This window comes from Vombatus ursinus, unplaced genomic scaffold (genome assembly GCF_900497805.2).
Source record: "Vombatus ursinus unplaced genomic scaffold, bare-nosed wombat genome assembly UNPS02005459.1, whole genome shotgun sequence".
Classification (NCBI taxonomy): domain Eukaryota; kingdom Metazoa; phylum Chordata; class Mammalia; order Diprotodontia; family Vombatidae; genus Vombatus; species Vombatus ursinus.
Window position 1 is genome coordinate 6460692 of NW_020945237.1, and position 14567 is coordinate 6475258.

Below are 14567 nucleotides of genomic sequence, written 5' to 3' on the forward strand. Positions count from 1 at the left end.
GGCAAAAACCACATAAATGAAGACTTCTTATTCTCCAGACAATGTCATACAATTGGATGGATAACCGATAGAGTTGGCTCTTTAGTACATTTATCTTTGACAGATGCTGAAGACAGACATAAACTGGACCCAGGATTGAATAGTAAGAAGAGAATGAAAGGGATTGCCTTTGGGAAATTAGGCAGTGCTTATATTTACTACAAGCTTCTCACTGAAACAAGACCCTTTTTCAGCATCAATATTTGTTCACTAATGTGGCTCTAAGTTATGGAGTATCATAACTGCTAAGGAATTAAAGCTGCATATCACCCAAAGAATAATGAAGAAGGCATATGATGGATATGACCAGGCTGCAACAAAGGTTGGTATAGGAGAAGTGGTATAAAGGGCATCACCAGACAGGAGATGGTCATATCACAAGGGGAATGAATAGCTGATGGACAGTCAAATGCCCTCTTGGTAGCCACACAATGTCCAAAAAAATGGCTATTGGGGAAGCTTAACCAAGATTAAGGACTTCTAACTCTCATAGGATGATAGATTTAGATCTGAAAGAGATCTTAGAGGAAATCTAGTTCAATCCCCACATTTTACAGATGACCAGAAAGGTTAAGTAACTTGACCAGCTAAAGCCAGAATTTAAACTCAGGTTCAGAGGCTGCAAGTTCAGTGCTCTTTCCATGGTGCCATCCTGTATCTACAACCATTCTGCTTCCAAGTCCAAATCTCCATCTTCTCTCTTGTGCCTTTAGTCCCTACCCTTCTCTAGTTCACCCATATCAGCCAATCCACTCTTACCAAAAATTCTGCTTTCTTTACATCACATGTTCCTGGAAGTGACACAGCTTGTCGTTGTCATGGCCAAATAATCCATCTCTTCATAGCCAACAAACTGGTGCTAAACTTGTTATCCTTCACTAGATTGGTCCTCTAACAGCATGATTAGTCTTTCACCAGAAGATTCTGGAAGCTGCTGCAGCTTGATAAAATCTACGGGAATCTTTATTCTGTTGGCATCATTTTCAAGAATAAAGGATCACCTCTACACCATGATGAGAAGTTAGAGTAGGGACTTGAGAAAGGAATTTGTTATAGCAGCCCTTTTCATCTTCTGTTAATAGAACTTGCGTCTGAATTAGAGAATTACAAGGTCACACACACACACACACACACACACACACACTTTCCCAGGGTCATACCCTTTGGCTCACTTTACCATGTGGTACCTAACCCTTGTTTATTATTGGTGGACTAAGAGAGATAAAAGGGGGGGAAAGGGGAAAAAGTAAGGACACCGACAGTCAGTAAAAAATAAAGTAGCTGTAGAACAGAAAGCACAGTACCATGTTGTTGAATTCAATTCTTCTGATGTATAGAGGAGGAGAAGAAAATCTAGCATATGTTATGGGAAGAGAGAACTGAACTGATTGCTGTAGGAAGTTACTATACCTGCAGGGCAACCTGAAGGCACTTGAGTCCCTGGGAGAGTGCAGAGTGATGGGAGCACTTTCCCTTTTTCTAGACACTTAGGCAGTAGCCAAAATCTAATGTTCTTAGGGAAAATCTTGAATAAGAAGAAACTGAGGCAAAACTCTGATATTTTCTGACGAAACTCTGAGAGGGTTATTTACCAAAGAGTATGAGTATTGAGGAGCCCCCAACATTGTAACTGTTAACAAGCCTCCTCCCACACACATTTATATTTATTACATATATATGTTCCAGGAGTCTCATGAGATTGGGAACTTTCAACCGTAGCAATAAGGTGTCTTGCTAGATGTCCCTAGCAACTGATTCACATGCAATTCTTTCCCTAAAAGAAGGGATATATATTGAGCACACAATTAAAACACATATTGATTACTTTGAGGATATTTAAGAAAAGTTTTATTAGTGCTTTGCATTTTTTTATACCACTGTCACTTGCTAATACCCTTCCCCACGAATCCCATTTTAACAAAAACAGGTAAGTAACACCAGCCACAAACACAGTGAACACGTTCTACACTTAAAATCCCCAACTTCCTTAGTGAGAAGAAGAGAGCATGTCTCATCATCCATCCTCTGGACTCAAGATTGGTCATTGCATTTGATCTGATTCTGAATAGCTTTTTTTGTTTTGTTTTCATTTACATTATTGCAATCATTGTGTAGATCATTTTCTTGGTTCTGCTTTTTGAATTCTGCACTTCTTATCATCACTTCTTATGTCTTCCCATATTTCTGTGAATTCATTATATCTGTTGTTTCTTATGGCACAATATTTCATAATATTCACATACCACAGTTTGCTCACCATTTTCCACTGGATGGGCACCCCCCACACACACTTGTTTTCAGATTTTGCTACTAAAAGTTCTTCTATGAATATTATGGTATATATAGGCTCTTTCTGTCACTAATCTTCTAGGAGTGGGATCACTGGGTTTGGGGGACATATTGGGCAAAAAAAAAAAGATTGTTGTTTATAAACAGTACAGAAATTAGCTTAATCAAACAGTTAACCAGTTTGGATAGTAGAACTTAGTGCTAATAAATCATGACAGTGGTTTACATTTTATATTTATTTGGAGAAAGAATAAACAAAGAAATTTATATTTCATTTTAGAGGTAATAAGAAGGCACTAGAGTTTATTGACTAGAGGGATGACACGATCAGGCTTGTTTATTAGGAAAATCACTTTGGCAGGTGTGTGAAAAATGGATTGGAAATGGGGAGAGACTTGAGCTAAGGAGCAAATAAGAGGCAACAGTCTAAGCAAGATGTGATAAGGACCTGAAGTAGGATAATGGCTGTGAGTGGAAAGGTGGGGACACATGAGAGATTTTATAAAGATACAAATAAGAAGATCTGGAAGCCAATTGGATATGTAGACTTAATCTAACTTAGATTAAAAAAAAGAAATATACAGAAGATGGAAGCAAGGGCAGGTAATGGATGATGGATATAAAGATGTGACATGGTCCTATAAAAATGTCAGGAATGCTGAAGTTCAAAATGAGTTGCTAGTTGGTAAGACAAGAAAAAGAGCATTTAAATTACATTGGAGGAAAAGGGGGATCAAAAGAGGGATAGGACTTTTGCTTGGAGTAGATGGGATAAAGACGATTGACAAAAGAGAGAAGGCAGGACTACTCAAATCTTATTTGGTTTTCTTGGCAAAGGAAAGTGACCAATACCCTGGAAAAGGTAGAAAGAACTAAAATGATCAACAGGGAGGTGATACCCAAGATAAGTAAAGAGGCAGTAAGAGAGCAGGATGCTCAGGATTCCAAGAACCAGTAGTGAGGAGAGAGTGTTCCAGCCATGGAGACCAGCCTGTGCTAAGGAACAGAGAAATGAGGGCATGTCTGCCAGTTTTACTAGAATGTCAAGTGAATAGTGGGGAGAGTTAATGTGAAATCATTCTCAAAAGATGGGCTGGAGCCCATTTGGGAAGATCTTTGAATTCCAAAGCTTCTTGAGTGGAGGAGTGACATCTTAGACCTATGTTTTAGTAATATCAATTTGGTAGCTAGATTAGAGAGGGAGGAAAAATAGATGCTGAGAGAACAAGTAAGAAGTTATCGTAATAATCCAGACAAGATGTTATGCAGGCCTTTTTTAAAAAATCTTATACAAAGGCTTCAAAGTCTTTTTAGACTGAAATTTTTGCCTGAGAAGTTTCAGGGGGGTCTCCATACTACAAGGGAGCAGTTTCTACCTCACCCAGTGCCTCAGCTTGTTTGCATACCCCTTGGCTAGTGACAGTAAATTGAGTGCCATGATTCATATGCCCATGTCCTGGTTTGGCTTCTTGCAACCTTAGTGTGGGTGTATCTGCTCATGTACTCACAGAGAGCTATGTACTAGATATGTGCCTTATCCAAGTAAGACTTTATGACCTTTTGGTTTGTGTCTTACAAAAAAACAAATCCTTTGCCTCACTCCCAACCTCTTGTTTTCTCATGTATCAGGAACAAAAAGATTACCTTAAAAACAAACAGAAAAATTGCTTTTATATCATGACTAATGGGAATATATGTTTAATATGAATGTATAAGTAGCATCTAAAGAAAACCCAGAAAAATAAAAAAGGAATGGTGCAGAGGCCAAATCAACAAGTAGCCTAACAAAATGGTGTGAGGGAAAACATGCTAAGAATTGTACCTGGCTCTGCCATTGGCTAATTATGTGACCGTAAGCCAATCAGTTCATTCCTCAGGGCCTCAGTTTCCTCGCCTTAAAAATGGGCTCTTATATTAAAGGAAATATATGACAATTATACATAGCCAAATTTTGCTTAGCTATGCTCGTTGAAAGACAAAGTCATATGTATAATATAAATATTAAATAGAGATAGCATGATGAGGTGGCGGAAACAGGGCTTTAGTAGCAGAGGAATAGTTCTAGTCTATTCTAGTTGCAGTCTGGCTTGGCTGCTGCAGGGGACAGAACTCTGGAGTTGGAGTCAGAAAAGCTGGGTTGCTATGCCCAAAGGGCTACAAAAATATGCATACCCTTTGACCCAGCAATAGCGCTTCTAGGGCTGTATCCCAAAGAGATCATAAAAATGCGAGAAGGACCCACATGTACAAAAATATTCATAGCAGCTCTTTCTGTGGTGGCAAAGAATTGGAAATTGAGGGAATGCCCGTCAATTGAGGAATGACTGAACAAGCTGTGGTATATGAATGTAATGGAATACTATTGTGCTATAAGAAATTATGAGCAAGCAGACTTCAGAAAAACCTGGAAAGACTTGTATGGACTGATGCTGAGTGAAGTGAGCAGAATTAGGAGAGCAATGTACACGGTAACAGCCACGTTGTGCAAGGACTAATTTTGATAGACTTAGATCTTCTCAGCAATGCGAGAATCTAAGACATCTCCAAAGGTCTCATGATGGAAAATGCTATCCACATCCAGAGAAAGAACTATGGAGTTTGAATGCAGATGGAAGCATACTATTTAATTCTTCTTTACAACATGACTAATGTGAAAATGTTTAATACAAATGTATATGTAGAGCCTGTATCAGAGGCTGTCTTGGGGATGAAAGGGGAGAAAATTTAAAACTCAAAAGCTTATGGAAGTGATTGTTGAAAACTAAAAATAAATTAATTTAGAAAAAAAAGAGAAGAGCTGGGTTCCAATCCCAGCTTTGCAGCTTACTACTTATGTCACCTTGGACATGTAACTTAATGTCTCTGGACCCCTTTCCAAATCTATAAAATGAAGGGATTGGACTATGTGCCTTCCAAGATCCCTTCTAGCTGTAAAGATCTGATAAATCTGTATGACCTTGGGCCGGTCACTTAGCACCTTGAGTCTCAGTGTCTCATCTATAAAGTGATGGTCTCTGAATTCCTTTCCAGCACTAAATCTCTGATCTCAACCTTTGTGACATTCAGCAAGTCTCTCAATTTCCACGAGTTTCTGTTTCTTCATCTGTTAAATCAGGGAATTAGACTGGATTACCTCTACGGGCCCTTACAGCTCTCAGGCCTACGAGACCATCGTCCTTTGTCCTGAACACCTTTGCTAGGGATGCAGACAAGTGGTGCAGAGGGAGGAGGATTGCTAGTAATAACTGCACAATCTATATCCAAGTAAAAAAGCTCATTTTAAATTATGCCCAATTGTTCTTTCAGTCTATGGGTTCTTGTTTACAGCTTCTGGATGGTCAAGAAACCAAGAAGCTTAATGTCCAGTGGCTCCGGGCTCAGCTTGGCATCGTGTCCCAGGAGCCCATTTTGTTCGACTACAGCATTGCAGAGAACATCGCCTATGGAAACAACAGCCGGCTGGTATCACAGGAAGAGATTGTGAACGCAGCCAAGGCTGCTAACATCCATCCTTTCATTGAAACACTGCCTGAAGTAAGTGAACTGACAGTTACTTGTGCAGAGTTAAAATTGAATTGTAAATGGTATTTCCAACCACTCTCCTGAAGTATAGATACTATCAAAATCTTACAGCTATTAGTAAACTAATAGCTATTATGTGTGATCTTACTATAACTACTGGCTCTGTGGCAGTAAAGCAAAAGAAAGAGAAAGAATCATTACAACTCAACCAACATTTATTAAGCACCTCTTATTACATAGCAGGCATTGTGCTGGGAACTTAGGATGCAAAAACAGAATTGAAAGATTTCTTGACCTTAAGGAGGTTACAGTCTACTGGGGGGGTGCAACATGTAGACATATAAGTAAATACAAAATATTCTGAGAAGGTAGAAAGCACTGTGGTCTGGTGGAAAGGTTTCAAGTAGATGGTGGCACCTGAGCTGAGCCTTGAAGGAAGCTAAGGAGTCTAAGAGACAAAGATGAGGGAGAGAATTGCAGATGTGGGCCTTATATAGAGGCACAAACCTGCCACAGCTCACATTTTCCTTACCCTTTAACATTTACAAAGCCCTTTCCACAATCATCTGGTTGTACAAGTATAACAGAAGCTGGAGAACTAACTGGCGTCCCAGAATTTATAGTTCAAAGGGACAATCATTCCTTCCCAGTCTTTTTTTTTTATTATTTCAATTTATTATATTTTTAACATTCTTTTCTTTTTAAATTTTGAGTTCCAAATTCTCTCCCCCCCCCCTTCCCCACTCACTGAGAAGGCAAACAATATGATATTGATTACACATGTGAAATCATGCAAAACATATTTCCACATTAGGCATATTTCTAAGAAAAAGGCAAGAAAAATAAAGAAAGTAGAAAATTATACATCAATTTGTACCCAGAGCTCCTCAATTCTCTCTCTGGAGGTGGACAGCATTTTCTATCATGGAATTGTCTTGGAACACGTTATTGATCAGAGTAGCCAAGTCTTTCCCAGCTTATCATCCTTATAACCCTTCGTGGTTTTGAAAACAATTTGGAACTAAAATGATCTTTGAGCCAGAAGGCAGCCTTGGATCACCTTCAGGAATTCTTAATGGGATGCATGAAGTCATAGAGAGACCAAGTGGGAGGAAGGAGGAATAAGGCCTGGCAAGAGTGGAGCAGCAGTGGCAGGGCTCTGGCATCCCTGCCCCACCCACAACCTAAGCCAAACAACAGCTCAAACGAAAAATGGAAAAGCAGGAATGAGCTGTAGCAGAAAAGGAGGACACTGAAGTGGCTGAGGCACTGGGCCCTGCCATCCTCTGGAAACAGAGGATTCACACTGAGGCCATCATTGCTACTCACTTTTTCAAGCACTAAGGGAAATTCCAAAATGGAAAGGTCTGCTCTTTTCAACTTCTCTTCCCTATGCCGGTCTAGTAATAGACACTAATATATTCAGCTTGTTTCTTTTACCTAAATCTTTCCCATATCCTGTTTCTGCCTCAAACATAGAGGCCAGGGGTTAGGTAAAGATACATGAAACTTCATAGTGGGACAGAGAGCCAAACTTCTGTCTGAACGTTAGGAATTTTCTTACCTGGAGGCTCTGTGCTATTGGGATTATGCTAGTAACTTTCCTTCTGATATAAACACCATAAAATAGCAGAAGGAGGAGCCATTTAGCTTTGAGGGTCATTCTATTGCATCTAGGCTGAAAGACAGCTAGCTTTTGTGACTGAGTGTGGTTAATTAAAGCCCCAGACTCCAGTGTGAGAGAGCAAAGAAAGGAAAAGGGGAAAGAGATGAGGTGATTTTCAGTTGTCCTTTCCAGAAGGGAGGAGGGAGCAGAAAGGCTGGAGTGCCTTCTACGGCAACCCCCACGTGGCTCCTTTCTCTAGTGCAGGGAGCAAGCAGAGTACATCAGAGTACATTGCAGTCTGAGTCTTCAGTTTTGAGACGTTTACAAGAGATCTCATGACCCACCCCTATCTAGCCTTTCCCTGATGTAGTTTATCCTCCACTGAGTTTCTCCTTTTCATTGTTCTCCCTGTGCCCCCAATTCTTTCCAGCTCAGCTGCTGAAGCCCTGAGGGGGGCCAGGGATACCATATCCTCATATCTGCTGCTGATGCTGATGCTGATGCTAAAGCTCTTGCAGTCTTCTCTCCTTCTCAGTCTTCCTCTCACAGGCTATGTGTACCCCATTAAGAACTCCCAGGCATGAAGCAAGCCCACCTTCTGGCTCAAAGATGATGAGAGTCTCATATTAGTGAGAGGGCTGAATCCCTCTGAACTACAAATCCCAGCATGCTGTTCAGTCCTCAAACCCTCCTTACATAAGTATTATTTTCCTCTTTTTAAAGAGGAGCAATCTGGGGGCAGCTAGGTGACACAGTGGATACAGCACCAGCCCTGAAGTCAGGAGGACCTGAGTTCAAATCCGACCTCAGACCAAGCACTTGACACTTACTAGCTGTGTGACCCTGGCCAAGTCACTTAACCCCAATTACCTAAAAAAAAAAAAAAAAGGAGCAATCTGAAGCTCAGAGTAGTTAAATTACTTGCCCAGATACCATAGCTAGTGCCAAAGTCAGAGACTGTTGTAAGGTTTCTTAATTTCCAGTCCAGGTTCACAAAATATTCTCAATAGATGAGACACATTGGTCTAACATAAGCTCTGAAGTGGTTGGGCAGGGGGAGGGGTGATAAGTGGTGTTTATTTTGCTTTACACTCAGAAAATAGAAACCTAAGCATGTTTCAGCCTCATGGAAAGAAGCCATTGGCAGACAAACTGAAGATGCATGAGAGGGGTTGATTCATAGAGCAAGGTCACAGAAAAAAAATTGAGAGGAAATGGGAACAAAGGTACAAATGTCAGGGTTAGCTCTAGCATGAAGGACACCTGCTGCAGACTCAGTGCAGGAGAAGAGAAGAAGGGTGCCAACCCACATTAAGAGTGAGGGAGAGGGAAAAGGGAATTTGGCATCTGAGGGTTTCTATATCTTCAGTAAAGCTGAGAGTGAGAAAGAAGGAGGTGAAGATGAGTCCTGAGGTGAAGATAAGAGGCTTGCAATAGCCATGGTGGGTGATGTGACAGAGAATCTCTAAATGATGGTTTCAAGGATTGCCCTGTAGTACCCACTGAGCAAGTTTTCTGATTTTCTTCAATGAGTCAACAGTTTAAGAGTAACAATAAACAGAAAAACTTACCCAGTGTTGAAGATCAGCAAGGCAGAATTGGTAGACGGTGAAGGGGCAAAAGATTCAAGGGTAAAGAAGCAGGCATCATTTAAGGAGCCAAGCACTGGGTCAAGGCTGGAGAACAATAGTGAGGATTAAATAGTGTTGTGAGCTAGGAGAATAGGGAGTAATCAAGTCACCAGCGAGGCAAGGAACAAGAAGAGGCAGAGTGAGAGAGGAGTGGAAGTCAGGAGATTGTTATCCCAAAGAGGAATATCGAGTTGGTGTCTTTGTGCCTTTGTTTGACTTGTTCCCACGTCTTGAGGTAGACTACCCCCACATTTCTGTTGTGTCTTCTGCTTCTTTCAAGGCCCAAATCAGGTGCTGAATCTATTACTATGATACTTAATAGGGATACATTTAAATTCTTATGCTTGGGCTCAAAAAAGTAAACTACAAGTATAAAACACAACTTGGTCTGAGAAGGCTCTGGGGATTTTAGTGAACTGAAAGCTCAAGATGAGTCAGCAACGGAATGAGGCAGCGTGGGATAGCAACCAGGACTAGGTAGGGAGATGGCATAACTATTATACTCTGCCCTGGTCAGACTCCATCAAGAGCACTGTGTTCCACTCTGGATACTATGGTTTAAGAAGGATATTGATAAGCTGTGGAGCATCCAGAAAAGGCAACCAGGATGAGGAAGGCTTTGGGTCCATGTCATATGAAAATAGTTTAAAGGAACTAGAAATTGTTTTATCCTAGAAAAGACAAAACTTAGGAGAAACCATGAGAGTGGCCTTCAGGTATCTGATATGGAAGAAGGATTAGTCCTGAGCCTGGCCTTGCTGTAGCAAGGCAGATTTAAGTTTAATGTAAGGAAGAACTTCCTATTAGAATTATCCAATAGAATGGGCTGCCTTGGGAGGTAGGAGGCTCCCTCTCACTACGGGTCCTTGAGCAAGGGCAGAATGATCACCTTGTCAGGTGTGGGCTGGGCTAGATAGCTTCTGAAGCCCTTTTCAATCCTTAGATGTTATAATTCCATGTACTTCCTCTTCCTTGAAGGTTTTCCATTCCCACTTCCCCAAGTGAAAATGATTCTCCCTCCTCAAGTTTCTCAAAGCACTTGTACATGTCTTTCCTCCATGTTAGACTGTGAGATCCATGAGACCAGGTTATATACCACAGGGCATCGTACAGTGCTTATAAAGCAAGTACTTAATAAGTGTTCCTAGTAAATAATAATAAATATAGACAGCATCAAATTTATCATTTCTATGACACTGCCAAGAATTAGAAAAGAACAATTTGTCACCCAAAATCTTGCTGGAGAAGAAAATTAAGAGTTAAAGACATTAATCTTTTAATCTAAATGAAGCATTTTGGTTTAATTTTGAAAATGAATTGCTGAAATACAAGGATCTAAGACATCTCCAAAAGTCTCATGATAGAGAATGCTATCCACATCCAGAGAAAGAACTATGGAGATCGAAGCATACTATTTGCTCTTTTTTTTTTCTTCTGTTTTGTTTTATTTCTTCTTTCTTGTGTTTCCTCCTATGGGTTCTAATTCTTCTTTATAACATGACTAATGTGAAAATACGTTTAATAGGAATGTATATGCAGAGCCTATATCAGATTGCGCACCATCTTGGAAAGGGGGGAGGGGAGGGAGAGGGAGAGGGAGAAAATTTAAAACTCAAAAGCTTATGGAAGTGAATGTTGAAAACTAAAAATGAATTAATTAAAAATTTTAAAAAAATGAATTGCTGAATTGGTAGAAAAAAAATCCACAAAACCCAAAACTACCACTGTCCCAAAAGGATATTCAACTGAATATCTGTAATATTTTTTCTTTTAGAATCTTTTTTCTTTGAAGAACTTTTTACTAGAGTTAAAGTTTACTATGATACATCAAACTGGCTTTTTCTGAGTTGGATTTCAATTCCTGCCCTCTGTAGTTACCTATTCAAAATGTTCTTTCAGAAATATGAAACCAGGGTGGGAGACAAAGGAACTCAGCTCTCCGGGGGTCAGAAACAGCGCATTGCTATCGCTCGAGCCCTCATCAGAAACCCTCAGATCCTGCTGTTGGATGAAGCCACTTCAGCCCTGGATACAGAAAGTGAAAAGGTATGGGCTAATATTCTCTTTGCATATTTAATCTGTAAAGCAAAAGTCATCTCTATGACCAAAATGGAAGAAAACAGTAACAAAGAAGACAACCAATTCTGAACTCCTAAAAATACCTTACATTTTGCTTACCAACAGATTGTTCAGGAAGCCCTGGACAAGGCCAGAGAAGGTCGAACCTGTATTGTGATTGCTCACCGCCTCTCCACCATCCAGAATGCGGACCTTATTGTTGTGTTGCAGAATGGCAAGGTCAAAGAACGAGGGACACACCAACAGCTGCTAGCTCAGAAAGGCATCTACTTTTCATTGGTCAACGTTCAGACTGGGACACAGAACTTATGAACTCTTGTTATTTTCCACTTCTTAGAAATAAACATACATACTATTTCACTATTTTTTTGTCTTGTGATGGAAATTCTGATAAGTGGTCACCAGCTACAGGCAAATCTTGCTCCAGATAAATCTAGTAGTTCTAATAAATCATTTTATTTTTTATGAAATTGATAGTAGGGATCTGATTTAAAGAAAGAAATACCTGAAACTCAAGAAAGTTGGAGGGACGGGGTTCATGTACTACTTAATCACATCTACTGATGAAATGTGATGCTGCAGTCCAGCCTTATTATCTAATCAATTATAAATACTTAGATCAGAAAATCAGAAGATCATAGGATTTCGAGTGGGAAGGACCTTAGAAATCATATAGTTCAAACCTGCCCCTTATCCCCGGCCCTGACTCTGGCCATTTCAAAGATGAAGAAACTGAGGCCTAGAAAGGTTAATTGATTTGGCCACGGTCACATAGGTAGTATTTGATCCCAGGTCCTGTGACTCCAAGTCTTCTACAAGTTCAGGTAGGTACACTTGTAAAATTAGGAGAAATTGCCAGTAATGGGGAAGATTCTTATTGTATTGGGAGAACAGTAGGACTAGTGATAGTAGTGTCCACTTTGCTATGAGGATCAGATTAGGATTTCTTGTGGGCCTTGCCTCTCTTGACTTTTCCCTGACTCAATATGACTGCCTCCACCATCACGGCCACTTATTTCTGACATGGGAGACTTGATTTGAACCCAAGTCTTCCAAATAGGTAAAGGCTTTTTACATGTCACTGACAGCTGACTAATACCTGGCATACTAGATGGCAGAGTCAGGATCCAAAAAGATTAACAGGCAAGACGTATGGGCCAAAGCCAATGAAACATAATAGGGATAAAAGCAAAGTGGGCAAACAAACACTTGGCAAAATTGACACTCCCATGGATCTGTGATCTCATTGATGTGGGAGTTTCCACCAACAACACATACTGCAATCCATCCGTGCCCGCCCATCCTGTAGGACTCATCTTCATATTCTCCCAAAAGTATGCCACAGAGGGTCAATCCAACATGGGGAGCTTTCCTTGCCCTCTCTCATCACATCAAGGTTACTCTGGCTGACCAACTTGAAAAGTGATCTCCCAGCCTCTGCCTAAAGACCTCCAGTAACAGAGACCTTATGGCCTGTGAGGCGTCACATCCCACTTTTGGACACCTTTAAAAGTTTTTTTCTTTTGTGGAGCCAAAATCTTCTTTTCTGAAATCTTCTGGCAAATGGTAAAGGAAAAATAAATTCCTAGATGCAGATGGTCACTTGCAGAATAGAAAGCATGCAACTACTGGTATACTACAATACTAAGCTTTCCATAAACCAAAGGATCATAGGTTTAGAACTGCAAGGGACCATAAAGGTCATCTAGTCTAACCCCTTCATTTTCTAAATGAAAAAGGCCCATGCAGGCAGTAAATGGTGGAGTCAGAATTTGAACCCAGGCCCACTGACTCCAAATCATCACTTTTTCCATGACATCATGCTACGGTTGACCAATATCTTAATCTTTTCCTGCCTAAAGTTCCTCAGTCTACTACAAATTGGATTTGTTCATGCATTTATTTCCATTTTAAAATCAATCAACAGGAACTGGGTACAGGCTTTGTGCCAAGCAATGTCCTAGAAGCCAAAACCAAAACAGAAATAGTCCCTGACCTCAAAAAGCTTACATTCTACCTGGGGAAACAAAATGTATATCTTTGAAGTCTATGAAAAATGAAATAGGGGCTTCATTGGAATATCATGATCAATCTATCAAGCAACAAGTATTTATTAACCACCTACTATGTGCCAGGCCCTGCACTAGGTGATGAAAGTCGGTGCTCTCAAGGAGCTTTCCTTCCACCTGGCAAGAAAACACGGGCATCTTTGAGGTCTATGGAAAAATGAAGTTGAGGCTATACCTAACATTGTTTTTGTGCTTCTTCATGGATTCACAGATCTAAAGGTGAGAGCTACTCCAGAGGCCATGAAGTCCCATCTCCTCATTTTACATATGAGAAAACTGAGGCCCAAGAAATTTAAGAAGTGATATCCTTACTGAGGTCAATGTGCAGTAAGGCTCAGAAGCAGGATCTTCTGACTCCAAAGCCTGTGTGCTCTCTATTATACTCCACAGCTAGCCCTCTACCACACTGCTTTCACCCACATTTCACCACCATAAGATGGATGCTTACAATAGTAAACACACCTTATTTATGTTGATTTCAAATTCACATAATGAATATGTATGTCATGAGTTACTTGCTCTCTCTCTTCCTTCAAAAAAGGATTCAAAATGGATGAATAGAAAACTCATGGAATGCTAAGGCTGCAACCTGGCAAATTCTTTGGACTTTCACTTCTGGAGACTTTCCAACTCAGAATTCAGTTATTGAGTTCTGCTGGAACCTTCTTTCCCCATCTGGAGGTGAACCCAGATATTTCCCAAGCCATAGATTCAGACCAAACAAGGTAGAGGTGGATCTGGGTAAGACATCAGCAAAGTGCTTTAGTGACTCAAGCTGGCCTGTGAATCAGAAAGGAGGTGAAGGATTTCAAACTGCTTCCACTGAGGGGACCTTAACAGCTGAGCTAGAAGCTAAAATCCCTTAAGGTTGCAGCAATTGATGGGGCTCCAAATTTCCCGACTGTCTAGTTTGTTTTTTCTTTTTTGTTTATAAATTACTGTGGCAACTGGGCTCAAAGGTCACCAGAAAGGGAACACCTCTATGGCTTTCTCCATTTGCTGCCACAGGTCATCCTGACCTAAGCAGGTAAGTAAAGACTGCCCTGCCTTAGATTCCAAGGGCAGGGCCAGCCTTGTATTCTACAAAAAAACAAAACCACACCGAGCTCTGTGTGTGTGTGTGGCTGAGGGCAGATATCAAAGGGAACCATCAAGGTAGGGTGCCAAGCAAAAGTAAGTCCAGATTTCCTAAGGAGATTAGAAGATTTCAAGCTTGGAGGGTACCTTCCTATTCTGGGAAGAAGGAGGAAGAGGAGGAGAAACAGGAAAGATGTCATGTAAACATTCTTTAGTCCACCATCTCTGGATAATCTCGCCTAGTGCTAGTGGCCA

The 14567-nt window shown here is 40.6% G+C and overlaps 1 protein-coding gene across 5 annotated transcripts in view; it reads left to right on the plus strand.

Moving 5' to 3' along the window:
- Window positions 1-11529, plus strand: part of LOC114032564 (phosphatidylcholine translocator ABCB4) — a 106903-nt gene extending 95374 nt beyond the window's left edge. For 4 of the 5 annotated variants that reach the window (XM_027847894.1, XM_027847895.1, XM_027847897.1 and 1 more), the window contains 3 exons: window positions 5656-5862; window positions 10987-11133; window positions 11272-11529. In XM_027847894.1, coding sequence (XP_027703695.1) covers window positions 5656-5862; window positions 10987-11133; window positions 11272-11478 — 561 coding nt within the window. In that variant the 3' untranslated portion in view covers window positions 11479-11529. Of the gene's footprint in view, window positions 1-103; window positions 318-5655; window positions 5863-10986; window positions 11134-11271 lie in introns of those variants that run through there. The other variant, XM_027847898.1, reaches the window with a different exon arrangement.
- The last annotated feature ends 3038 nt before the right edge of the window (window positions 11530-14567 follow it).